This window comes from Tachysurus vachellii, chromosome 1, assembly GCF_030014155.1.
Source record: "Tachysurus vachellii isolate PV-2020 chromosome 1, HZAU_Pvac_v1, whole genome shotgun sequence".
Lineage (NCBI taxonomy): Eukaryota > Metazoa > Chordata > Actinopteri > Siluriformes > Bagridae > Tachysurus > Tachysurus vachellii.
This window is the reverse complement of record NC_083460.1, coordinates 38,164,885-38,191,239: the sequence shown is the minus strand read 5'-3', so window position 1 is coordinate 38,191,239 and position 26,355 is coordinate 38,164,885. Positions and strand designations below refer to the sequence as shown.

Genomic DNA, 26,355 nt, shown 5'->3' with positions numbered 1-26,355 from the left:
TTTTTCTGACTGGTTTAACTCTTTCATGACTGACGGGTAGGTCTGGTCTACGCTGTAATTAGATGACCCTTCACGGTGGGGGCATGTTGGAGCCTGAGCTGGTATGTTCTCCCAGCACTCATGTACCCCTGAAACTCTGAAATCAATCAGAGGCCCAGCTGCCAGACCGCTCATTATCTGTGTAATTATCTGCTCCCATGGGCCTGCTTTATCTCAGAGCCAGGCTGAGCCCCTGCATCTCTCAAAAGCCAGAGCTGGTTGTGTCATTTTTTGATTGCACTGAACATCTTAGAATTAGAGACTTCAAAAGAGCCCAGTCTAAAATACTATTATTTAAGGATGTACCAGAAATTGTCAGCATACACCAAAGAGCCAATACATTAGGACCACCTGCCCAAGGTTCTGTTAATCCTCCATTAGCCTTTTTAGCATTTGCTATTTTTCACCCCCTTGCTACATCGACACAATTTTCAGTCAGACTAAACACACAAAGTTGGCCAGCAAAAAACTAACTCTCTTTGTCTGCTAAGATTTTATTCTTAGCAATGCTGGCACTTTTTTTTTTTTTTTTTTTTTTTTAAGACCAAGTTAGAATATATACTTCTAACATCTATTCATAATGAGCAAGCCTGAGGTGATAGTGACAAGGTAAAACAACCTGATATGATATGAGGAAGAAACCTTGAGAGGAACCAGACTTGGAAGGGAACCTCATCCTTGTTTGGGTGACACTGGACAGGAAATAATGGAAATGTAAATGTTTTTTTTTCTGCAACCATGTGTAGTTGAGTGAACTAATGGGTCAACACAAATTCTGAGTTCACCACAGACACAATACAAAATTTTTTGGCCACGTTCACACTGCAGGTAAAAGTGGCCCAAATCCGATTTTTTTGGGGTCAAGTGACCAGGTCAGACTTCTTCAGGAGTAGTGTGAACACTCAAATCTGGCCACTTCCATATGTGGTCCTGAATCAGACCCAAATCTGGTCTTTTCCAATGTGGCCGCAGTGTGAACAGTCAAGGTGGATTTGATGCGACTTTTCCGTCAATCTACATCGACATTCGTCACAATTATGCGCCGGCGAAAAAAGTTTCTTTTTTTTTTTCTTTTTGCGCCGGCGAAACCGTGACACAAACGTGACTGGTAACGTGTGTGTTAAGAGTGTTATATAAAGTGGTTACGTGAACCAGCTCATAATGTTTGAATTGAATACATCACATTATAGCATTACATGATATGTTTGCTTGCACCAGATGATACAACACTTACTCCATAGCCTTGCCAATTTTTTAACGCAACGGCATGCTGCGTGTGACGTCATTGTTATTGTTCGTTTGCGCTTGCGGGTCAGTTCGAAACAGCAAACAGTTCACACTGGTATCTGATATAGGCCACATTTTAAAAGGCAATGTGAACAGCCAAACAAAAAAATCAGATCTGAGCAAAATATCCGAATTGAGCATTAAGACTTGCAGTGTGAACGCGGCCTTTCTTGCCGAAGTCTCAAAAGGATCGTTTGATTAAGACCCGATCATAAAGCTGACTCACGCAACAGAGGAATTCGTGACAGTCTCTGGGCGGCCTCTTTTTATATCACGTTTACATCACCAGCACTTACTCAATCTTTGTTAAGCTCTATATGTTAACTGTATATACATGACCTCACACTCCTTTTCTGACCAGCATACAGTTAAAGGATAAAGAATGAACTCCAGTTTTCCAACAGAGTGTTGTGTGTATGATTAGACAGAGCTGCTCAAAGAGCATGATGAATGGCAGTCAGATATCTCAACAATGACCCTGTTTGAGATCGACTCACAATTTTACACCCCTGTTGGTGCTGATGAGACGTTGCTGTAGTGTGTGAATGCCCCTCTGTCTCTCATTGTGGAGTAAATGAGTCAGTATCAGCAATCCAGTGGGAGGATGTTGGGAGTTTGAATATCAGCCCAATGCAGTTGTTCAGTGTTTTATCAGCATCTCAAGAGACACCACTGACATGACATCACCTACCCACTCCTCTCTTCTTAAAGGGGTGCGCTGCTAATGCGGTTTTTGTCCTATTGCCAGATAACAGTAATTCTGTAATATGGCGATGGAGATAAATTCACATGTCTAGAAGGCATGTGCCGATTTTAAAATTTCCCCAACTATATCGGATGATATTTAACTGTGGTGTGTTTAGCAAAATTATTTCCTCTTTTTTTTGCCTCTTCAGGCTTTTCATTCAGGAGGCATTTCAAATTCCAAACCATTGTTAAAGTGGTGTTCCTTAACTCAAGTTTTTAATTTGAGTAACATGGATCTGTTAAAAATGTGCCAATATAGACCCTAATACCAGCGACAAGACCAAAATGATCACTGCAAAAAATTGGTCATGGTATTGTATCTTTTGTGCCTGAAGGTGTTTCCTGCATGGCCCTTGAAGGTGTTTTGTGTCTGCCTCTGAAAGTTTTTCTTTTGCTTTTGTTCCATTCATAAGGTGTTAATTACCTGTCTGAAGGAACTTTGCTAAAGCATTGGCCAAATGAGTGATCTGGATCATCTGTGGTAAATTCCTGAACTGTTTGTTATGCAGCCCAGCTTGTGTTTGGGTGGAAAAGTCTTCCTCATACTTTGATTGTTCTGTGGTGTATCGTTGAAAGAGTAGCTGCATGTTACACAGATAAAGATGGTACAACACAACGATTATTTAAAACCTTCTGTCCAAAACCGTCTTGACAAAGCTGACTTGACAAAGCTGTCTGAATTGGCTGTGGTTTCATCATCGGATCTTTCATTTAAATGGGATTTTTGGATTCTACAATCGTTACATTTTTATATTCTTCGAACCGTTCCAGTCCTTGTGAACTCTCTACTTTAAATCTTATGCTATTAAGCTTTAATACTCATTAAGCAGAATCCAGACCATCTGTTCGACTCGGAGGTGTCCAAATCCACTGAGAGTTCAGCGCTAATACTCGGTGTACAGTCTGGTTAGAGTCGAGTCACTGTGCAGTCGCTAGTCTACTACAAACATGGCTGTGAAGCAGCTATACTTGAGCATTTGTAAGGGTTTGTTAGCGTGTGCTCTGGCAGGAGAGAAGAGACCTGGGATATGGCATGGTATCAGACCTTAAATGACCCCTGATTGCTGAGTGTTGTTTGGTATCATATCCTGTTATTGATTTTTAGATTGGTTTCAGTGCTGCTCTTGCCCGCACTAATGACTTTATTGCTTGAAAGATTTCATGTGTATATATGTATATATATATATATATATATAATATACCTTGTTCATTCACAAGACAAATGAGTTCCTGTTATTGCTTACATTATAAGCAGGTGTTTCTTCACAAGCCTCTTTTTTTTTCCCCACCTCCCTGTTTCTTGAAAGTAATAGGAGCTTGTCAGGTTCCTTAAAAAATGAGACCCGTCAAAAGTCGTAGAAAAACGTACAGACTCGTATAAGGCACTGACACCGGAGACTCGTTCTATAAGTTACATAAACAATCTTAACAGAAAGCTTTAGCATGTCAGTGATGTTCTTTGCCAAAGAAAAAGACAAAGCCATTTCTTTACAATCGGAATTGTCAGTATTAGATTATTTAGATCTTCAGTCAAAACAAGTCCCAGTTAATTAGCTGTTGCTGTAGAAACTATAAGGAGCGCGCAACCTTTCCTGTTTTCTTTTATTTCTTATCAGCTCTTGAAGCAGGTGAACGTCGGAACATAAAATATCTGTGATGAGACCACCTGGTTTCTCTGGAATAGCTTTGAAATCCGTGTTTATATGAGCGTGTGATTTGCTGTGTACATGAGCTGCCTGACCCACCCCAACACACACGCTCAAACACTCATGTGTGCTTTGTACATCTGAACCCTTTGGCTTGACTCCAACCTCAGCTCCAGCACCATCGTTCTTGTGTTGAGAGACAGACAACACACACACACACACACACATGGCCAGGCTGACCTCACGAGAGTAAATAAACGGAGCTCTGCACTCCAGACGCATGAATGAGGCACTCTATTAGATCGCCATTTGTGTTACGGAGCCAATTTATTTCTCCCTATTGAGCCGTTGTTTGAAAAGGAGCTTATCTCCATGTTTGCAGGCGCATATTTCAAAACGACAAGATGGAATATCAGTTTCTGTGATTTTCGCCTTGTTTGTTTGTGTAAATCAAATAAATCAACTTCTTTGTGGATTATTATTATGTGTTACTGAAGGATTGAAGAGTTTGTATGTGTTGTCATTGTGTACACTGTTACACTCCGTAGCAAACAGTAACCCGTAGACCCGGTTCAGGCTTTATTAAGAGGTGCGGCTGTGAAGTGTGTGTGTGTGTGTGTGTCTGCTTATCTTGGCAGACAACTGATTTGCTATGTAATGCTCAGAGCAGATAATAAGCCTGTGTGTGCTTAAAGCCAGAATCTACCAATTGTGTGCGTGTGTGTTAATACAATCTGTCTTGCAAGTTTATTATAAAATCTTACAAAGCCTGCATGGTTTATAAATCTTACCTTATCGATTCTGTTACGATTCAAATCTATTCAAAATTAGGAGGTGGTTGAATGATTAACATGAAGTGGCATAGTCAGGAAGATGAAAATCTACCTTTAGAGACAGACCAGTCCATCGTTCAGAAATGGCCTAATGGTCGATGTGGATGGTTTCATGTCATAAAAAGACAAACGCATTCAAAGACGATTGAGGCCATCATGTGCTAAGCACAACGTGTGCAGCTGGATCTGTTGAAGCATTCGCTGGGGAGGCAAGAAGTGATTTAGAAGTCAATTGTGTATCCAGCTGTATATACTACAAAATAGACTTCATTGCTTTCACTTTAATTAAACGGATTTGTCAATTAACTACGTAAATATAAAAAATAAAAATTTGATTGATAGATTGTGAAACTAACACCGGTTGGCAGGTCTGTTTAAACAAGATTATCATGGTTGCGTAAGATTGTGTAGGTACGCTCGTATTATGTTGGACAATCCTAGTGTGGTGTAAGGCTGTGTGACACTATTAATAATATCTGCCAGTAGTTTCTGTATTGGTGTAATGGTTAAAATTTGTTTCACTCTTCTGTTTAATGCTGTTTCACAATAAACTAATGCCTTGGTTATATTATAAATTCCTAATCGTACTACTTTGTTTGTTTGTTTTTTCTTTTTCCAGTTGTGATGTCTTGAAGCATTCTCTGGGCCTTTTCTGAAGCACACACACGCTGAGAGCTGATGGGCCGCACCGCTCCAACATGAGCATTCGCGATGTTGCCGGCCGGCGCCGCGGCTTCGAGGATGCCGAGCTCTCGCTGCGTGTCTACCCTGGAGCAATTGCAGTGGGCACCATCTACTGCCCCGTCTTGGCCCGCAAGAGAACGACGGCTGCTGAGGTTATCGAGCAGGTGATCGCTCGGCTGCGGCTGGACCGCACCAAATGCTACGTACTGGCCGAAGTGAAGGAGTTTGGCGGGGAGGAATGGATCCTGAACCCGAGCGACTGCCCAGCTCAGCGCATGATGCTGTGGCCCCGGGCTGCACTGGAGAACCGCTCTGGAAGTGAGGATTACCGCTTCCTGCTCCGCGAGAAGAATGTAGATGGTTCCATCCATTACGGCAACGTTGCCATGTGGCTGCAGTTGACGGAGGAGCGCCGGCACATGGTAGAGCGTGGACTGCTGCCTCCGCCGCAAGTCCAGGACCATGACGATCTCTGCAAGCTGCCTGACCTGAGTGAGAAGACTCTGCTGGAGAACCTGCGCACCCGCTTCAGGCAAGAGAAGATCTATACGTACGTGGGCAGCATCCTCGTCGCCATCAACCCCTTCAAGTTCCTGCCCGTCTACAACCCCAAATATGTCAAGATGTACGACAACCACCAGCTTGGGAAGCTGGAACCACACATCTATGCCGTGGCTGATGTCGCCTACCATGCCATGCTGAAACGAAAGCGTAACCAGTGCATCGTCATCTCTGGAGAGAGCGGCTCAGGAAAGACGCAGAGCACCAACTTCCTCATACATCATCTGACGGCTCTCAGTCAGAAGGGGTTCGCTAGCGGGGTAGAGCAGATCATTCTCGGAGCTGGGCCAGTGCTGGAGGTAAGAGCAGGGTGTTCTTGAATTGCTTGTCTTTTCTGTCCTGTTTATGCGGTCAGGTGTTTTAAAGTTTATGGTTGTACCGTAGTGCTTTTATTTCTCTAAGGATCGGCCATGTCCGTGTCTTCCTCTTCCTGGTATTTCATTTATATCAGGAACGTTTCATATGTTTAACTTTTTCATGTTGATTTTTTTTCCCCCAGCCTTTTCTGACACGGGTAATTTGTCTTTGTGAAAAGCGTCTCGCTAATAAATATGACGCAGCGTCATTTTAAACCTTGAGCCATACAGTGTGAAGCCTGAGTGTTAGAACTCCTCTAGTGATTTAACCTGCTTTGTCAGAAAGCTAATATTTAATCTCAGGTTAATCACCAACTCCCTGGCATTGTCGAGTGCTTTTCAAGTGCAGAGAACCGGCTTTGATTGTTTGCACAACAAGATTGAGTATATGCTCTTTTTCAATTAATGTGACATACGGAGGGGTGTAACACTGAGGCTGCAGTTTCACAGGTAGCTCTCACCTGTTCACTTACACAGTAGGTAACTGATTAGTCACCCCACCCTGCCAAAGTCTACAGCACACATTGATTAGCTCCTGGTGTAGGACAGTCTAAAAAAAGACGTGCTAAAAGCAAGTTATCAGGTGTGCACGTTTAATCCGTTAGGCTAAAGAAATGTAGCTTATTTATTTATACTCTTCAAAATGACAATTCAGATGGGGGAAGTTGTGGCCTAATGGTTAGAGAGTTTGACTCCTAACTCTAAGGTTGTGGGCTCGAGTCTCGGGCCGGAAATACCACAACTGAGGTGCCCTTGAGTAAGGCACCGAGTGTGTGTGTGTGTTCACTGCTGTGTGTGTGCACTTTGGATGGGTTAAATGCAGAGAACAAATTCTGAGTATGGGTCACCATACTTAGCTGTATGTCACATCATAATCACACAATCAATCCAGATGAGATGAGATCGATGCTCACAGTGATGTCTGAGGTGCAGTTGGTGTTCCAGTTCATCCCAAACATGTTTATTAGGATTGAGGTCAGGGCTCTCTGCAGGACACTTAAGTTCTTCCATTAACATTAACACACCATATCTTTATGGAGCTTGCTTTATACACAAGGTCACTGTCATGCTGGAACAGGCTCGAGCCTCTTAGTTCCAGTGAAGGGAAACTGTAATGCTGTAACATACAGAGACATCGTAAACAGTTGTGTACTTCCAACTTTTAACTCGGTATGCAACAGTATTTTGTTCCTTCAGCAAAATACTTTACTAGGCTTGCATTCTGTTCACGGTCCACCAGCTTTTCTGTCTCATAAAGGACCTGTTCAGCAGTGATGGAGAATAGAACTACTCAGCTTTGAGATGACTAACACTGCTTTGTTTAAATGTTTAAAGGTGGAGCAGTAGTATTTATTTTTTCCTCCTCTTTCCTCACTTGAGTTGCACTTACAGTGAAGCCTTTAATTCAAGCGCTTTTTCATATCCAGACAACACTGTCATAAAAGAAACATGATGGCAGGCTACAGTAAATATCTTGTCTGGCCATGTGCATGTATGTATGTGTACGTGTGTGTATGTATGTATGTATGTGTGTGTTTGGGTGTGTTTGTGCGTACGTGTGCGAGCATGTATTCGTACGTGTGTGCGTGTGTGTACTTACATGTGTGCACATGTATTTGTATGTGCGCGTGTACGCGTGCGTGTGCGTGTACGTGTGTGTGCGCCTGCGCGTGGGGCACAAAATCCTATTTTTGTTCTTCTATACAAAGCCTTTTCCGGCCCTGTGCTTCAGTAGCTGTGATAATTCTGATGTTTATTCACTATAGTGAGACACAGGGATGAACAGTTGACCCTGAGTGTTACTCAATTACCTGGTGCAGGTTTCTGTGGAGCAAGGTTTCATTTTTCATACCACTTACTTATAACTGTTAGAGATGTTGCTAAGTAGTGATTTTTTTCCTGAATGTTGGTTTGTATTTATAATTTATAATGAGTGAGAGAGCCTTTAAGTGATGGAGATCGTGTCGGCTGCTGCGATTTTGTTGTTTTTCACTAATTTATTCCTTTCTTTCTCAGTTTTTATCACTTGAATAGTAGAATTATGCTAGAATATTACAATATTAGGTTTTCCCCCTCAAGTATCACAATATTTAGATTTCCTAAAACAGTTTAACAAAAAAAAAAAGTTTTTAATTTATTAACATTCAATTCATTGCTGTTAAATTCATTGATTTCTGATTGGTCAGAACAGCTCTGACTATTCCACCTGCAAAACAAGCCAGAGGTTTACTTTAATGCTCTCATTCTGTCGTTTCTATAGTAACAATGTAGATATTTAATAATAAACAGATTTATTTTAAGTAAATAAAAATAAAAGAATTAAATAATCGAATAAAAGCTTTTCGGTAAGCTACAATGAAACGTTCTACAAGGAGAGTCTCCAGTGAAATATATCTATAAATAAATATATTTAAATATTGCTTTGTAGCTATTATAATTTTTTGCTCTTTAAATATTAAAAATGTGTAATTGTCAAATTTCTATGATTTAAAAAAACAAACAAAACAAAAAAACCTTAAGGACATGACATTATAGGACAGTACTTCACTTCAGGTTGGAAACAGTCGCACTGCTTCGCATTACGTCACTTTAGACTAGCGTGCCGTTGATTTATTTTTATATAACTACTTATGTTGTATTGCTTACAATGTGTTTAGGAAGATCTATGACATGCTTATGTTCTAATGCTGAAACAGACTCGAGTAAATACATATTATAAAAGAACAGACAGCGTGGAACAAATGCTGTATTATCAAAGCAACCGGCTATATTTATAGGCACAGCTTCTAGGAGGTTCGATTCGACTCCGTCTGAGGGTCAGGTGGAGGCACGGTGTGGCTCCTCAGCTCACTATATAGTCTCAACCTGTCCTGTAACTGGTTTTAATGCTCTCGCTGAATCATTGTAAATTCCTGCCAGTGCTGGGCAGGGCAGTACAGATTGATTCGCTGTACATGGAAAGAGGGCTGGCTTGGAATCAATCGATGCCAAAAGATTCACAAGGATCATCCGACCTCGGGAGTGGATGTGAAAATAATCAGTAGTCCTGCTGTGCTTAATTGCAGCAGTATATTAGGAGGAACTGGAGACTCTTGACAATAACAGTCACTTATATTATCATTTCTAAAAAAAAATGCTTAGCTTTATTGGTGACATACTTATTACACTTGTGTAGGCTTCGGTCGTGAACTTTTTGTAGTCTGTCATTTTTTTTTTTGTTTTTAGTTAGTTCCTTCAGCATTTGCTTTGCAGACTTATTAGATGAGCCTTTATCTGGTCAGTGGAGTTCAGTGTCCTCATCCAGGCTGAATTCCTTTTTATGTTGGTGTGGATCCAGACAGATCTTTTCTCTAAAAGTATTTTTTTTTCCCCTTTTTTTTTTTAAAATAAAATAGACCACACAGCACTGTGTCTAGAGCACACAGGAGAGCATAGTGAGCATCATCGAGCTGTTTAAAAACCATAGAACAAGTTTACGCAGAGCATTGTGACTCTCACATGATTTGATGAATGGCTAGGTCACATGCCTCTTTGTTTATTAGTGTGCCTTTTCAAAATCGTATTAAGAATAGGGCTATAACTGTAACCGTTCACACAGTTCTTCGGGGCGAGGCATGGATGCTTTTGTTTGCTACACTGGGTTCTTATGAATCGTGCTGTTCAGCTCACAGCAGCGTTACAAAGTAATCCTGTTCTCTTTACTCGGAACAATAATCGAATGTCTTAGAGTTGGATTCTCCATTATGACAGCAATTTGTCAATACCAACAGTGTTTACTTTCATTTGTTTTATTTAGTTGTAAAAATACATTTTAACTTTTGCAGATCCAAAGTGGTGATGCTGGAGACTCTTTTCATAAATGCTAAATAAACTTCCCATTAGCTCCGTAAGCTTCAGTTTGTAACGACTGCACACACTTAACATTTTATGCGGGTCTGCTTAGTCCATGGGTAAACACTTTGCGTATAATCCGTAACACGTTTGAAAATAAACCTATGATTAGTGTTAGACTTGAACTTGTCAAGACTTGAACAGCAGAGTAGTTTAGACTACAGCATCGCTTCTGTAACTAGAAAAGAAGCTTTGAAATAAACAAGCAGTTAAACGATGCACTTGGCTGTTCTGTATAGCAAACATTGTTTATTTTATACTTTTTAGCATTTGTAATCTCTTCTGTTGATACCTCAAACATGAAGGAATAAGAGGAAGAAGAACTGCTGTTTAGTTTACGTCTGGTCTCTAGCGCAGTGCGAAACAGACTCAGGATTGTGTGTACTGGGCCACATCTGATTTGTATTAAAGCAAAGATTTAAATACATGATTTGTGAGTTTATCAGCTCCTTTCTATCTGGTTTATTGTCTAACTGCTGATAGTTTTATCTTTTCACTTCCTAATCTCCGATTTGCTTTACTGTTTCAGATTTAATTGGATTCAGTTGCTTCCTGATTTTTATCTCTTATTTTTATTTTTTTAAATTTAAGATAAGCCTAGCATTTTATTGCTGTGTTTTATGTGCGTTGTAGCGATAACACTGTAATTAGCTTTTATCACAGCTACTGTCGTTGTTGTTATTATTAGGGCCTGAGCACCGAATGGTGCGAAGCCCTATTGTTTTTCCTCGGGAGTATTTTTTATTTTTTTTTTTTTTTTTTTTTTTTTTTTTTTTTCCCACACATTGGCCAATTGGGGTCCCTTAACATGCTCGAAAACTCTTGAAATTTGGCACACACGTCAGAGTCGCGCGACACTAGGATTGGACAAAGGTTGGAATACGGGCGTGGCAGGGGGGCTCTGTAGCGCCCCCTGTAATGCAAAAACAAACATTGGTGCACAGATCGGGCAATTATGTACGCACATGTACGAGAGTTGGTACGCATATAGATCTCATCGACCCGAACAACTTTCGCGCTCTAAACTATGAGCTCCGCCCAACAGGAAGTCGGCCATTTTGGATTGTTTTATAAGTGCATGCGGTGAACTTTTAAATACTCCTCCTAGGGAATTCATGCGATTGACATCAAACGTTGTGAACATGATGCCAAGACATTGCACTTGCTAAATTGCGAAGGGATTTTTGATATCTCGAACGGTGCTGCCATGGCGAGGCGACAAAGTTATGGCGAATTCAGAGAAACAGGAAGTGTCTAATATCTAAAGCAAAAAATGTCTTATTGGGATGACACGCGGTGTGTATGTTCGGCCAAGGATTCCGATCGCATCGATGTGCTTATTGTGAATCTCGGACATAGCGCCACCAACAGGCGCCAGGAAGTGTGTCAGTCACAACAGTTGCATGTGGTGAACTTTTAAATACTCCTCCTAGGACATTCATGCGATTGACACCAAAAGTGGTGAACATGATGCCAAGACATTGCACTTGCTAAATTGCGAAGGGATTTTTGATATCTCGAACGGTGCTGCCATGGCGAGGCGACAAAGTTATGGCGAATTCAGAGAAACAGAAAGTGTCTAATATCTAAAGCAAAAAATGTCTTATTGTGATGACACGCGGTGTGTATGTTCGGCCAAGGATTCCGATCGCATCGATGTGCTTATTGTGAGTCCCGGGTATAGCGCCACCAACAGGCCCCAGGAAGTGTGTCAGTCACAAAGGTGGATTTTTTCACAGTTGCATGCAATGAACTTTTAAATACTCCTCCTAGAGGATTCATGCGATTGACACCAAAAGTGGTGAACATGATGCCGAGACATTGCACTTGCTAAATTGCGAAGTGAGTTTCGATATCTCAAACGGTGCTGCCATGGCGAGGCGACAAAATTATGGCGAATTCAGAGAAACAGAAAGTGTCTAATATCTAAAGCAAAAAATGTCTTATTGTGATGACACGCGGTGTGTATGTTCGGCCAAGGATTCCGATCGCATCTATGTGCTTATTGTGAGTCCCAGGTATAGCGCCACCAACAGGCCCCAGGAAGTGTGTCAGTCACAAAGGTGGATTTTTTGTCAGCTTCATGCAGTAAACTTTTAAATACTCCTCCTAGGGGATTCATGCAATTGAGACCAGACTTGGCCAACATGGTGCAGAGATATTGCAGATGCGAAATTGCGAACGGATTTTTGATATCTCAAACACTGTTCTCATAGTAACGTGTCAAACTTTACTTTCTTTTTCAGGCATATTTAAGTCTTTTGGCGTGCTTAGATTAACTTGAAATTTGACACATACATCACATTTGTCGGCTGTTAAGTGTGGACAAAAAGGTCAGACAAAGGTGTGTCTCTTAAGTGGCTCACTAGCGCCCCCGTTTGTCTAAAATGTGGGGTTTCATTTACCTACAGTCCCCAAATGGGTCAGTAACAACATAAAATAGTCCACTGATATTTACCCACTTGATGCACTTGCCCACCGTGCATTGTTTTCTGGAAGGCACCGTATAGCGATGAACAAACGTGCGAAGGCCCGTCATCGCTGCTTGCAGCTATATTTATTGTTATTATTGTTATTGTTATTGTTATTATTATTATTATTATTATTATTATTATTGATGCTCTGCTCATCTTAAGAAGAGATTTGCAGACACTTTAGTTAGTCCACACACAATGTCTCCACCCTAAACAATCATTTTATACAACTTTAATGGAGCTGAGAGCTTTGGGGTCATCGTGTCTATAAGCGATTAAGGGAAATTAGGTGGTACAGACAGAGGGTAACGTGTACAGAACTCATGACACACTGTTTGAGTTTTGGTTTCAATTCCTAGTGGATTGATGGCTGAATATTGTTTTAGAAAGTATATAACCTTGCTATAAAAATACTTTCTCAAGTGCTTTTGGGTGTTATGTCGTATTATATTCTAAAGAATAGCCTTATCACATGAACTAAAACTAAATATTAAACCAAAAAAAAAAAGTTTCATAAAGTCCTGATACATACATGACTGTCTGTAGGCAGCAGTTATCTTTTAAAGCACGACTGTTAATGATTACATCAGTTTAAAGTGCTTACTTTTGTTTCTGACGTTTTTGCCGTTTGGCAGACGACCTTAAACAGATGGACTTACGTTTTATACAACTGAGAGAGGGCAAGCGGTATCAGCTTGGTGGACCTGGGATTTGAACTTGTAACTTTCTGTTCAGAAGTTCAACACCACCACATACCCCCCGTTTTGCCCTGATGTTTTATGTGGTCACTTTTAAGAAGCACCCCAGACTCTGAAGTGAAGTAAAAACGCATCATTTTCTTTCCCTTTGTCTTTCTGTCTGTCTTTCTGTTACTAATAGGGACAGATTATTGTATTAGTTTTTTTTCTTATACCAAAAACAAGTATTTGTGTAGGGGGAAAGTAGTGATTGTATCCTTATGTAGTTACAGATTAATTTATTTTTATTACCATTTTATTGGCTTTGTGCAATTTTGACTCTATTCTGACTCAACTCGAGTCTCACTCTTAACCTGATGTCCGTCCCTGCCTCACTCTGGCATGCGAGTGTTTGAACTACGCTCCGATACTGGCCTGAAAGACGAGCAGCGTCGCAGCCACGCTAAGAATAAAGCTCTTTTCTCTCTGGAATGTTGCCTGTGGCATAGTAAATGACTTAAGAACTGTACAAAACCAAAATCTGAACAGAAGGTGGTAGAGCAAAGCGATTCGCTCCCAAGAGCACTAGTGCCTTTATGATATCTGAGCCCCTTATTAGTGATCTACTTCCTGTTGGTGAACTGTGGTGTGTGATTTAAACTGGTTGTATCGCAAACCATACACATCTTTTCCATTCTCTGTTTCTCCATTCACTTATTCATTACATTTAGCCTGTTACATATGAAGTTCATAGAACACCTTTCAGTCAGTGGGTGTGGTTTCTTCCAGGATCACTCCAGCCAAAGCCCTGGTGTATTACAGCTCATTGAAAGGGTTTTTGATGAAGATGAATATTTGCTCTACATTAAAATGCCACCTGAAGTAAGATCTTGCATGATGGTTCCTGGGTCTTGAACCCTTGCCTTTTTTTTAGTTCCAGGGCAAAAGTGCTGTGGGTGAGCATCTGTAATGCTCAGTGGGAGATGAGAGGAATGGGAGGGAATCCCTGTGTTTGTCTTTTTGTCACTGAGCTAATCAGATTGGCCTCCTTTCTTAAGAGCTCCAGGTTGGATCTATGTCAGCGATCTCCATGTCCCCCCCACTGTTTATACAGCTAATGCCTGGCATGTAACTAACACAGACGTCTCACCGTCCTTCCAAACTGCGGTTATCTCACTTTTATTTACAAGTGTCGGTCAGTAACTCCACCCGAGCCCTCAACAACACGCACCTTAGTTTCTTTACAACAGGAATAGTAGTCAATTTTTTATTTTTATTTTTTGCCTGGCAAAAGTCTGTTCTGGCAACTTGTAGTGTTTATGAAATATGGGAATGGCTGGTGTTGTGAAATATTTATGGTTTGGCCATAGATTAGCTTCTGCCCACCTCCTAGGAATGTTGGTAAAATCGTAGGGTTGGGATACGCATGGGGAAACTTTCCAGAGTAGACCACGCTGCCCTCGTGATGGACGAGAGATAACGTAGATGTCCGAGATCCTTCACGAGGCGGCTAGTCTCAGCGATCTCAGTCTTCATCATGATACATTACCTCATATCATTCTGACTCCTTAATGCACTGTTAAGAATGAATAAAGATAAGTTATAGCCGATAAAGTCAAGAAGCCGAGACGAGACTCCTAATTTCAGCAGCTGTAGCACACAAGTCTCAGGAGAATGAAGTGGGCTGATAAAGTGGACCAAATTTGGCAGCGATGCCCAAATACTTTCCTCGTGAGTGAAAAAAACAAATCTCAGATTTTCAAGGACTAAACCCGTTGGCAAGGATGAATACACAGTAAGCTAATGCAAGAGTGCATTTGGTTCAGAAAAGATCACTGCTTTGTTACGCAAACACAAAGGTCAGAAACTCCATCATTTTGACGAGTTCCTACTTCCCACTTCTGAGGCAAGTCAGTCAAATGCACTCTATGTGAAACTAATCCTTATTCCTTGTGTGTATGTGAGACAGACTGTGTGTGTGTGTGTGTGTGTGTGAGACACTGTGTGTGTGTGTGTGTGAGACACTGTGTGTGTGTGTGTGTGAGACACTGTGTGTGTGTGTGTGTGAGAGACACTGTGTGTGTGTGTGAGACACTGTGTGTGTGTGTGTGAGACACTGTGTGTGTGTGTGTGAGACACTGTGTGTGTGTGTGTGTGTGAGACACTGTGTGTGTGTGTGTGTGAGACACTGTGTGTGTGTGTGTGTGAGACACTGTGTGTGTGTGTGTGAGACACTGTGTGTGTGTGTGCATGAGACAGACTGTGTGCGTGTGTGTGTGTGTGTGAGACAGACTGTGTGCGTGTGTGTGTGTGTGAGACACTGTGTGTGTGTGTGTGTGTGTGTGTGTGAGACACTGTGTGTGTGTGTGTGTGTGTGTGAGACACTGTGTGTGTGTGTGTGTGTGTGTGAGACACTGTGTGTGTGTGTGTGAGACAGACTGTGTGTGTGTGAGACAGACTGTGTGCGTGTGTGTGTGTGTGTGAGACACTGTGTGTGTGTGTGTGAGACACTGTGTGTGTGTGTGTGAGACACTGTGTGTGTGTGTGTGAGACACTGTGTGTGTGTGTGTGTGTGTGAGACACTGTGTGTGTGTGTGAGACACTGTGTGTGTGTGTGTGAGACACTGTGTGTGTGTGTGTGTGTGTGAGACAGACTGTGTGCGTGTGTGTGTGTGTGAGACACTGTGTGTGTGTGTGTGTGTGTGTGTGAGACAGACTGTGTGTGTGTGTGAGACAGACTGTGTGTGTGTGTGAGACAGACTGTGTGTGTGTGAGACAGACTGTGTGTGTGTGAGACAGACTGTGTGTGTGTGAGACAGACTGTGTGTGTGTGAGACAGACTGTGTGTGTGTGAGACAGACTGTGTGTGTGTGAGACAGACTGTGTGTGTGTGAGACAGACTGTGTGTGTGTGAGACAGACTGTGTGTGTGTGAGACAGACTGTGTGTGTGTGAGACAGACTGTGTGTGTGTGAGACAGACTGTGTGTGTGTGAGACAGACTGTGTGTGTGTGAGACAGACTGTGTGTGTGTGAGACAGACTGTGTGTGTGTGAGACAGACTGTGTGTGTGTGAGACAGACTGTGTGTGTGTGAGACACTGTGTGTGTGTGTGAGACAGACTGTGTGTGTGTGTGAGACAGACTGTGTGTGTGTGTGAGACAGACTGTGTGTGTGTGAGACAGACTGTGTGTGTGTGAGACAGACTGTGTGTGTGTGAGACAGACTGTGTGTGTGTGAGACAGACTGTGTGTGTGTGCGTGCGTGAGACAGACTGTGTGTGTGTGCGTGCGTGAGACAGACTGTGTGTGTGTGCGTGCGTGAGACAGACTGTGTGTGTGTGCGTGCGTGAGACAGACTGTGTGTGTGTGCGTGCGTGAGACAGACTGTGTGTGTGTGCGTGCGTGAGACAGACTGTGTGTGTGTGCGTGCGTGAGACAGACTGTGTGTGTGTGCGTGCGTGAGACAGACTGTGTGTGTGTGCGTGTGTGTGTGAGACAGACTGTGTGTGTGTGTGTGTGCGTGAGACAGACTGTGTGTGTGTGTGTGTGCGTGAGACAGACTGTGTGTGTGTGTGTGTGCGTGAGACAGACTGTGTGTGCGTGAGACAGACTGTGTGTGTGTGCGTGTGTGTGTGAGACAGACTGTGTGTGTGTGTGTGTGTGCGTGAGACAGACTGTGTGTGTGTGTGTGTGCGTGAGACAGACTGTGTGTGCGTGAGACAGACTGTGTGTGTGTGCGTGTGTGTGTGAGACAGACTGTGTGTGTGTGTGTGTGCGTGAGACAGACTGTGTGTGTGTGTGTGTGCGTGAGACAGACTGTGTGTGTGTGTGTGTGCGTGAGACAGACTGTGTGTGCGTGAGACAGACTGTGTGTGTGTGCGTGTGTGTGTGAGACAGACTGTGTGTGTGTGTGTGTGCGTGAGACAGACTGTGTGTGTGTGTGTGTGTGCGTGAGACAGACTGTGTGTGCGTGAGACAGACTGTGTGTGTGTGCGTGCGTGAGACAGACTGTGTGTGTGTGCGTGCGTGAGACAGACTGTGTGTGTGTGCGTGCGTGAGACAGACTGTGTGTGTGTGTGTGTGCGTGAGACAGACTGTGTGTGTGTGTGTGCGTGAGACAGACTGTGTGTGTGTGTGTGTGCGTGAGACAGACTGTGTGTGCGTGAGACAGACTGTGTGTGCGTGAGACAGACTGTGTGTGTGTGCGTGTGTGTGTGAGACAGACTGTGTGTGTGTGTGTGTGCGTGAGACAGACTGTGTGTGTGTGTGTGTGCGTGAGACAGACTGTGTGTGCGTGAGACAGACTGTGTGTGTGTGCGTGCGTGAGACAGACTGTGTGTGTGTGCGTGCGTGAGACAGACTGTGTGTGTGTGCGTGCGTGAGACAGACTGTGTGTGTGTGTGTGTGCGTGAGACAGACTGTGTGTGTGTGTGTGCGTGAGACAGACTGTGTGTGTGTGTGTGTGCGTGAGACAGACTGTGTGTGCGTGAGACAGACTGTGTGTGTGTGCGTGTGTGTGTGAGACAGACTGTGTGTGTGTGTGTGTGCGTGAGACAGACTGTGTGTGTGTGTGTGTGCGTGAGACAGACTGTGTGTGTGTGTGTGCGTGAGACTGTGTGTGCGTGAGACAGACTGTGTGTGTGTGCGTGTGTGTGTGAGACAGACTGTGTGTGTGTGTGTGTGCGTGAGACAGACTGTGTGTGTGTGTGTGTGCGTGAGACAGACTGTGTGTGCGTGAGACAGACTGTGTGTGTGTGCGTGCGTGAGACAGACTGTGTGTGTGTGCGTGCGTGAGACAGACTGTGTGTGTGTGCGTGCGTGAGACAGACTGTGTGTGTGTGTGTGTGCGTGAGACAGACTGTGTGTGTGTGTGTGTGCGTGAGACAGACTGTGTGTGTGTGTGTGTGCGTGAGACAGACTGTGTGTGCGTGAGACAGACTGTGTGTGTGCGTGTGTGTGTGAGACAGACTGTGTGTGTGTGTGTGTGCGTGAGACAGACTGTGTGTGTGTGTGTGTGCGTGAGACAGACTGTGTGTGCGTGAGACAGACTGTGTGTGTGTGCGTGTGTGTGTGAGACAGACTGTGTGTGTGTGTGTGTGCGTGAGACAGACTGTGTGTGTGTGTGTGTGCGTGAGACAGACTGTGTGTGTGTGTGTGTGCGTGAGACAGACTGTGTGTGCGTGAGACAGACTGTGTGTGTGTGCGTGTGTGTGTGAGACAGACTGTGTGTGTGTCGTGAGAGACAGACTGTGTGTGTGGCGTGCGTGAGACAGACTGTGTGTGTGTGCGTGCGTGAGACAGACTGTGTGTGTGTGCGTGCGTGAGACAGACTGTGTGTGTGTGCGTGCGTGAGACAGACTGTGTGTGTGTGCGTGCGTGAGACAGACTGTGTGTGTGTGCGTGCGTGAGACAGACTGTGTGTGTGTGAGTGAGAGAGACAGACTGTGTGTGTGTGCGTGAGTGAGACAGACTGTGTGTGTGTGCGTGCGTGAGACAGACTGTGTGTGTGTGCGTGCGTGTGTGAGACAGACTGTGTGTGTGTGCGTGCGTGTGTGAGACAGACTGTGTGTGTGTGCGTGCGTGTGTGAGACAGACTGTGTGTGTGTGCGTGCGTGTGTGAGACAGACTGTGTGTGTGTGTGTGTGCGTGAGACAGACTGTGTGTGTGTGAGACAGACTGTGTGTGTGAGACAGACTGTGTGTGTGAGACAGACTGTGTGTGTGAGACAGACTGTGTGTGTGTGTGAGACAGACTGTGTGTGTGTGTGAGACAGACTGTGTGTGTGACAGACTGTGTGTGTGTGTGTGAGACAGACTGTGTGTGTGTGTGTGAGACAGACTGTGTGTGTGTGTGTGAGACAGACTGTGTGTGTGTGTGAGACAGACTGTGTGTGTGTGTGTGAGACAGACTGTGTGTGTGTGTGTGAGACAGACTGTGTGTGTGTGTGAGACAGACTGTGTGTGTGAGACAGACTGTGTGTGTGTGTGAGACAGACTGTGTGTGTGTGTGTGTGTGAGACAGACTGTGTGTGTGTGTGTGTGTGTGAGACAGACTGTGTGTGTGTGTGTGTGAGACAGACTGTGTGTGTGTGTGTGTGAGACAGACTGTGTGTGTGTGCGAGACAGACTGTGTGTGTGTGAGACAGACTGTGTGTGTGTGTGCGAGACAGACTGTGTGTGCATGAGACAGACTGTGTGTGTGTGCATGTGTGTGTGTGAGACTGTGTGTGTGTGTGAGACTCTGTGTGTGTGTGTGTGTGTGTGTGTGTGTGAGAGAGAGACTGTGTGTGTGTGTGTGTGTGAGACAGACTGTGTGTGTGTGTGTGAGACAGACTGTGTGTGTGTGCGTGCGTGAGACAGACTGTGTGTGTGTGCGTGCGTGAGACAGACTGTGTGTGTGTGCGTGCGTGAGACAGACTGTGTGTGTGTGCGTGCGTGAGACAGACTGTGTGTGTGTGCGTGCGTGAGACAGACTGTGTGTGTGTGCGTGCGTGAGACAGACTGTGTGTGTGTGCGTGTGTGTGACAGACTGTGTGTGTGTGCGTGTGTGTGTGAGACAGACTGTGTGCGTGTGCGTGAGACAGACTGTGTGCGTGTGCGTGAGACAGACTGTGTGCGTGTGCGTGAGACAGACTGTGTGTGTGTGTGTGTGAGACAGACTGTGTGTGTGTGTGTGAGACAGACTGTGTGTGTGTGTGTGAGACAGACTGTGTGTGTGCGTGCATGCGTGAGACAGACTGTGTGTGTGTGTGCGTGCGTGAGACAGACTGTGTGTGTGTGCGTGCGTGAGACAGACTGTGTGTGTGTGTGAGACAGACTGTGTGTGTGTGAGACAGACTGTGTGTGTGTGTGCGAGACAGACTGTGTGTGCATGAGACAGACTGCGTGTGCGTGTGTGTGTGTGCATGTGTGTGTGTGAGACTGTGTGTGTGTGTGTGTGTGTGTGTGTGTGAGAGAGAGACTGTGTGTGTGTGTGTGTGTGTGTGTGAGACAGACTGTGTGTGTGTGTGTGAGACAGACTGTGTGTGTGTGTGTGCGAGACAGACTGTGTGTGCATGAGACAGACTGTGTGTGTGTGTGCGCGTGTGTGTGTGTGTGTGAGACTGTGTGTGTGTGTGTGTGCGTGTGTGTGAGAGAGAGACTGTGTGTGTGTGTGTGTGTGTGTGTGTGTGTGTGAGAGAGAGACTGTGTGTGTGTGTGTGTGTGTGTGTGACAGACTGTGTGTGTGTGTGTGTGAGTAACATCATCTCCTTGCCCTCAGCTGTCAGCAGGGAGCCCAGTGTTTTCTCTATCAGGATAAACGTCCCTGGCCGTTGTGGGAACATCGCTCTGATCAACATGTGCTGATCTACAATAATAATGATCGATATTTCTGCACTGTTTCCTCAGCAAGACTCTTGGCTTTATAAATACATGCTGAGAGTGAGGTTTGAGTTCCAGCAGGTCAGGACTCTCCCACTTCTCTGTTGTTTTTATTTCAGTGCGTTCTTCGGGTCTCCAGAAACCACAAATGTTTTTCTGGTTTGAACAGAAACCAGGTGCAGTAGTTCTAAGGTGTGAAATGTGTTTACTTTAGTAGGTTTAGCGCTTCACTCCAAAACACTAAAGCATGTTAACAGCAATCAGACATTATCAAACATCTGTTTTCTTGACTTGTCCAAACTCTAACAGCTCTGGTATGTGACCGTCTTCTCCAGTCAGAGCACAGACTTAAACTTTGTTCCTCCTCATTCACATTTGCTGTGTGTGGGGAATTTTCTTTGCATGGACAAATTAGCACGTTGTTTAGCATGCCATGTAGAAATAGATTTGATCTTTTTAAAGAAACCGAAAGTCAATTAAGAGCTTGAATGTATTTATAGGTTTGAACATGATCATTTATTCAAACACCAATCTCAGTTTCCAGCACATGTCCAGTGTCGGATCAGAGTGACCGCTATTAGAGTGTGTTCTCCTGAATATCGCTTGCTGTTGTTCACTGGTCTGCCTTGTTTCAGTGTCCGTGTCTCATTCCTGCATGGTGTTGGGACGCCTCACTCTGCACCGCCTGCTTCCTCCCACGCCTGGCCTCGTTTTCCTCTTCCTGCCTTCCTGTGGTGGACAGGCACAGCTTTTCACACAGACTCATTTTTCAGAAATGGGGGGAAAAAAAAGGATTAATATTAATTATTAAATAATTGATAAAACACACACATTTACATTCATATACAAACAAAAGGCTGAAAACACTGAAGTTTGTGCCAGATGTATAAAGAATGTGCCGTTTAATTTTTTGTTGTTTTTTGTTTTTCCCAGAGGGGTGCGTGTGTGTGCGTGTGTGTATGTGTCTGTGACTGTCCCTGTATGTATGTGTCAGTGTATATGTGTTAATGGCTTTTGTTTTCAATAGCACGATTCATTGAATAAAGATCTGCTGACTAAATCTGAGCAGTGGCTTTTCTCACACACACACACACACACACACACACACACACACACACACACACACACACACACACACACACACACACACACACAGGAGGGGAGTGTATGAAATTTCTTCCCTACACATCCACAGAAACTCTTGAGTTAATCCACCCTGCTGTAGCTCTTTATATAATCAGGCCACATAAAACATTGTGTTTATTTGCATGTTTCTCTCTCTCTCTGTGTGTGTGTGTGTGTGTGTGTGTGTGTGTGTGTGTGTGTGTGTGTGTGTGTGTGTGTGTGTGTGTGTGTGTGTGTGTGTTGGGTTTAAGTGTGAACACAAAGGCCACTGTAAACCTGCAGTGTGTTTTAGGTTCAGTGGGTTTAACCTTGCCCTGGCACTGACAACTTTCTCTCTCATTCTCTCACACATACTCTCTCATTCTCTCACACACACACACACCTGAAGGCTGATAAACCCAGTCTTTAGTCTCGCTCCCACAGAAAGAAAGCTGACATATTTTTATGGTGTTCATAACAAATCTGATACACCAGTCTGCAGCTCCCTCAAATGTATCCTGGCATGGACCAGTGTTTTGTCACTGTCCATATTGCACCGTTCATAATCACAGTAATGGATGGTGTGTGACGCAGAGCAGTCGTGACCGTGCATGAGATTCGGGTCAATCTGCTGCAAAACCAGATCAGTATTTAAAATAACTTAAAATGACTAATTGTAGAAATTACACAGTGATGATATTCAGTAACGCGTCGTTGGAGACTCGGGTTCAAACGTAACGTATCCATAAAGTAAACGTACAAGCTCTTCATTTTTACATTCTGAGCAAACACTGAGCACTGAAGCTGTTGAAATAGAATGATCATTAGTATCATCTACCTTAATGTGCTGTACTCATTCGGATACTTTGACGTGACCCAGGATGTTAATCGTAGTGTTTTAATGATGAAACACATGATATTGACTCACTTACCTGTTGTCTGTTATTGTTACTACAGCTTCTAGTCAAATATTCTTTTGTTAAAAGAAAAAAAAGGTCTGATTCGATTCTTAATGACAGCATGACACTAGAGAATCTGAAATACAAACTGAAAATTATTCCATTTTTCCTCTGGCTCCTGTGTGACTACTCTGATTATTTTGATCCTCTGTCAATTATTTTGATATTTCACATGTACAGTATATATATCGTGGAGAAATGGACCCAGAACCAACATGCCAGATTTTCATGTCCGATATCTCCTTTCACATTTTGTATTTCAAGCAATCGGGTGATCTCAACTTAGGAAGAAAAAGAAAAGTGCTAGAATTAATAATGATAAAGAAATCTCTTGCTATGGTGCTCAGAGTGATGCAGCAATGACTCCCAAGTTGCCTCATAGAGATTCTCTCCAGCGTCTGTGCCATCTCTACGTTTTATACTGCTTTTAACCAAAGAGAAGCTGCTGCGGTTGCCGTGTCTCACAATGCTCTTTTTGTGTTGTGTGTGTGTGTGTGTGTGTGTGTGTGTGTGTGCGTTGGTCAGGTTGGCATGTATGAAAGCGTGTGGAGGGTTCCATTAGCTGGGAGACTCATGAATCATCTGAATGGACTTCATTCTTTTCAGTTCTTTATGACTCTGAGCACAGAGAAAGTGCTCGATCACTATTCAGCTATGTCTTCCACTCCCACTTCCTGCTGCACGTGTCTATCACATCCGTGTGTGTTCCAGTTTCTCTCGATATTGCAGACCTAATGTCCAACAGCTGCACCACAGCTGTATAATATAACTGTGAGGGACAAATGTGGACAATACACATTACTATGGGTGAACTGTGTATTTATGAGCTGGAAAGACCTTTTCACGTAGGAGTTAGCACTCAGAATACACCAAGTGCAGGTTCCCTTATTTCAAGTGACCTACGAAGACCTTTAAGACGTGCCAAAGCCGGGTTTTACAGATACACCTTGCTATAAGGTCTGCTCTGATATCAGCTGGGTTTCCTATCAGCATTTCTCAATAAAGAAAATGTTGATATGACGTATCTAATTTTGTTCATTTATTTACTTTATACAGACTAAGCAACTAGTGTTTCTCTCAGACAGCATGTGAGAACCAACTAGGGGCATGTTTATGTTCAGACTGATCTAAATATAGTGTTGAAATGACTTGCTTCCCAAACACATAGTTTATTCAAAAATAGGACTGGGTGTCCAGACCGTTGTTGTCAGTTTCCAGGAGCAGGACCAGATGAGTCTTAAGGGGTTCAGGGCCAATTTGACCACCAGATTGAGTCACAATCAATGGCCAAGGCTTTACTTCAGCTAGACTTCATTTTTGCATTGCGCCAATGATTAGGCTTTTTTCCAGCTATTATGTTTAGCTAGCAAATGTATAATTACTAAGGAATTACTTCTTTTGAAACCTTGTGTACGCAAAAACACGAGATTATTTTTGCAATCTCTCCTTTGAGACAAGTAATAAATAATTATTTTTTTACATTTTAAAATTGGAGACTGAGAGAGAGCGAGAGACCCAGACAAACCCCTCAATGAATCACATTAGTTTAGTACTTTATATGGATGTCTTGTGTGTTTTTGGTTCACGAATCTCGTCTTTTCAGCAGCGATGATCATTGTTCTTAACAAAGCAGCCGGATCAAGATGGAGCTTTGGGTTTCCAAAGTTCACCCTGTCCACATGATTTCTGAGAGATTTAGTTCATTTAAAAAAAATGTGCTGATTTATTTATTTTTGTCACCCTGGCTAGTAAACTACTATCTGTACATCTTAGCGAATATACCATAAATGAATTCATCAATAACTGGAAGTTAAAGTAGTTCTTTTTTTTTTTTTTTTTAATTGAAGGGTTTTTGAAAATCAGAGCATAGCAACAGAACCTATAACCAGTATATGTTATAGCCATATAACATCTTCAACCAGTAGATGAAATCAAACTGAATGCACTGGTTTAGGTATTTGAATAGAGCAGAGAAGAGCAGTCTGTTCCTGAGTGGGCTCGCATAAACCGCTCTTCATCTGCTCTCTGTAGTGCTCTCCAGAGAAAAGAGAAGCCCCTAAGTTCGCTCCAGTTACAGTGCCTCGAGGAAACACTAAGCCATTGTGTGCTGTGGAATGCACTTGCAACTTTGGGCCCAAAAAAATGAGCCTCTGCTTGATTTGACTCCATTATTGTTTATTATTCCCTTCACTCTTCATACTGTCAAGCTCGATATGCTTTGTCCAACTTATTATAGCCTGCGTGTAGGATTAGGTGAGTTGAAAGTCTGCCGCTTTAATCACTCCTCTAGATGACTCCTCTCATTCACATAACGCTCTTAGTTACGTTACATAACAAGCATCACCAGTTCACGCTGCATTCAAAGACTATTGTTTTGTTCTCAGTCACATGTCAGCTGAAACTTGGTAACCAGAGCCTGTAAACAAATCCTTGTAACCTGGAAACTCCTCCAGTGGCAGGACAAGCTATGGATTAGTTTCATTTTAACCAGAAAATCATTCTGAACGAATTCAGCCACTGGGACCGAAAATGTCACATGTACTGTGGTGCTGACAGTATGGTGTATATCTGAGCTCTCCCTGCTTATGTCACGACGCACAGCCATCAGTATATAACCTGTAACCTGACCCGTCACACTCGTGTGTGCTTGTTTGACCGCTTTGAGAGAAGTTGAAATTCGGAACTCTGGATAAGGGCGTCTGCCAAATACTGTAAATGTACTGAGCTGAGGCATTCCTGTTCATCCCGAAGGTGTCTGTGAGGTTGAGGTCAGGGACACGCAAGTTCTTCTACTCTAGCTTTGGCAAGCCATGTCGTCATGGAGCTCTGCGCTTTGTGCACAGGGGCATTGTCATGCTGGAACAGGTTTGTGTCTCTTAGGGGCTTTTTACACCTGGTCACTTCATGCGTTTTCTGTGATCAGATAGCTATCCGATGGTAAAAAGACCAGGTCTAAATGCCCTCCGAAACGTTTTCGAGACGGATATAAATCCGACCGTTCAAACCACTTCAGGAGGTGGTCTGGGACACATTTCAGATGAAACTGGACAGGTGTAAATGAATGTGGTTGTTCAAGCCACATACGTCAGCGCTATACTCCTCCCAAACGGAAGTACGTCACTCGCAGGTGATCTTTCACTCAGGTGTCTCGTTGGGTCTTAAAATGCGCTGCTGCTGCCAGCGAAAATGCAGCAAACAGTAAACGCTGTTTTTTGTAGCATAACCGTCGTAATGAGTTTTTTCGTCTTCTTTTTGAATGCATTCTGAAAACCGCGTACACCAAAGTGTGTTCCATTTCAATTACCCCGGAAATGAGGTCAAATATATTTGCATTTTGGGCGGGAGTAGAAAGATCGGATCGATATCCAATTCGCCGAGACGCATTTATGTGGCCTGATGTAAATGGAACAGGTTTAACAAATCAGATAGCTATCGGATCAGAGAAAACACATGAAGTGACCAGGTGTAAAAAGGTCCTTAGTTCCACTCAAAGAGGAAATCTTAATCATACAGCCTGCAAAGACTTTGTGTACAATTCTGCGCTTCAAACTTTTTAGTGTCTTAAGAAAATAAAACCAAAAACTCTGCTTTACACGTTACAAAGTCTGTCCTAAAATCTTTCTTATGGAGAAAACCTGTTATACAGCCCTGACACCGAAGACTCATTCCACGAATGATAAATACGTATCTTGTTACAGAAATACCACCATATCAACTATTCTGCTTCTGTCTTGGA

At 43.4% G+C, this 26,355-nt stretch overlaps 1 protein-coding gene across 7 annotated transcripts in view; it reads left to right on the top strand.

Annotated features, from left to right (window-relative positions):
• myo9aa (myosin IXAa) overlaps positions 1 to 26,355 on the top strand; it is a 102,810-nt gene that overhangs the window by 17,859 nt on the left and 58,596 nt on the right. For all 7 annotated transcript variants that reach the window (XM_060886634.1, XM_060886662.1, XM_060886617.1 and 4 more), the window contains exon 2: positions 5,172 to 6,096. In XM_060886634.1, the coding sequence (XP_060742617.1) occupies positions 5,251 to 6,096 (846 nt within the window). In that variant the 5' untranslated portion in view covers positions 5,172 to 5,250. The remainder of the gene's footprint in view (positions 1 to 5,171; positions 6,097 to 26,355) is intronic.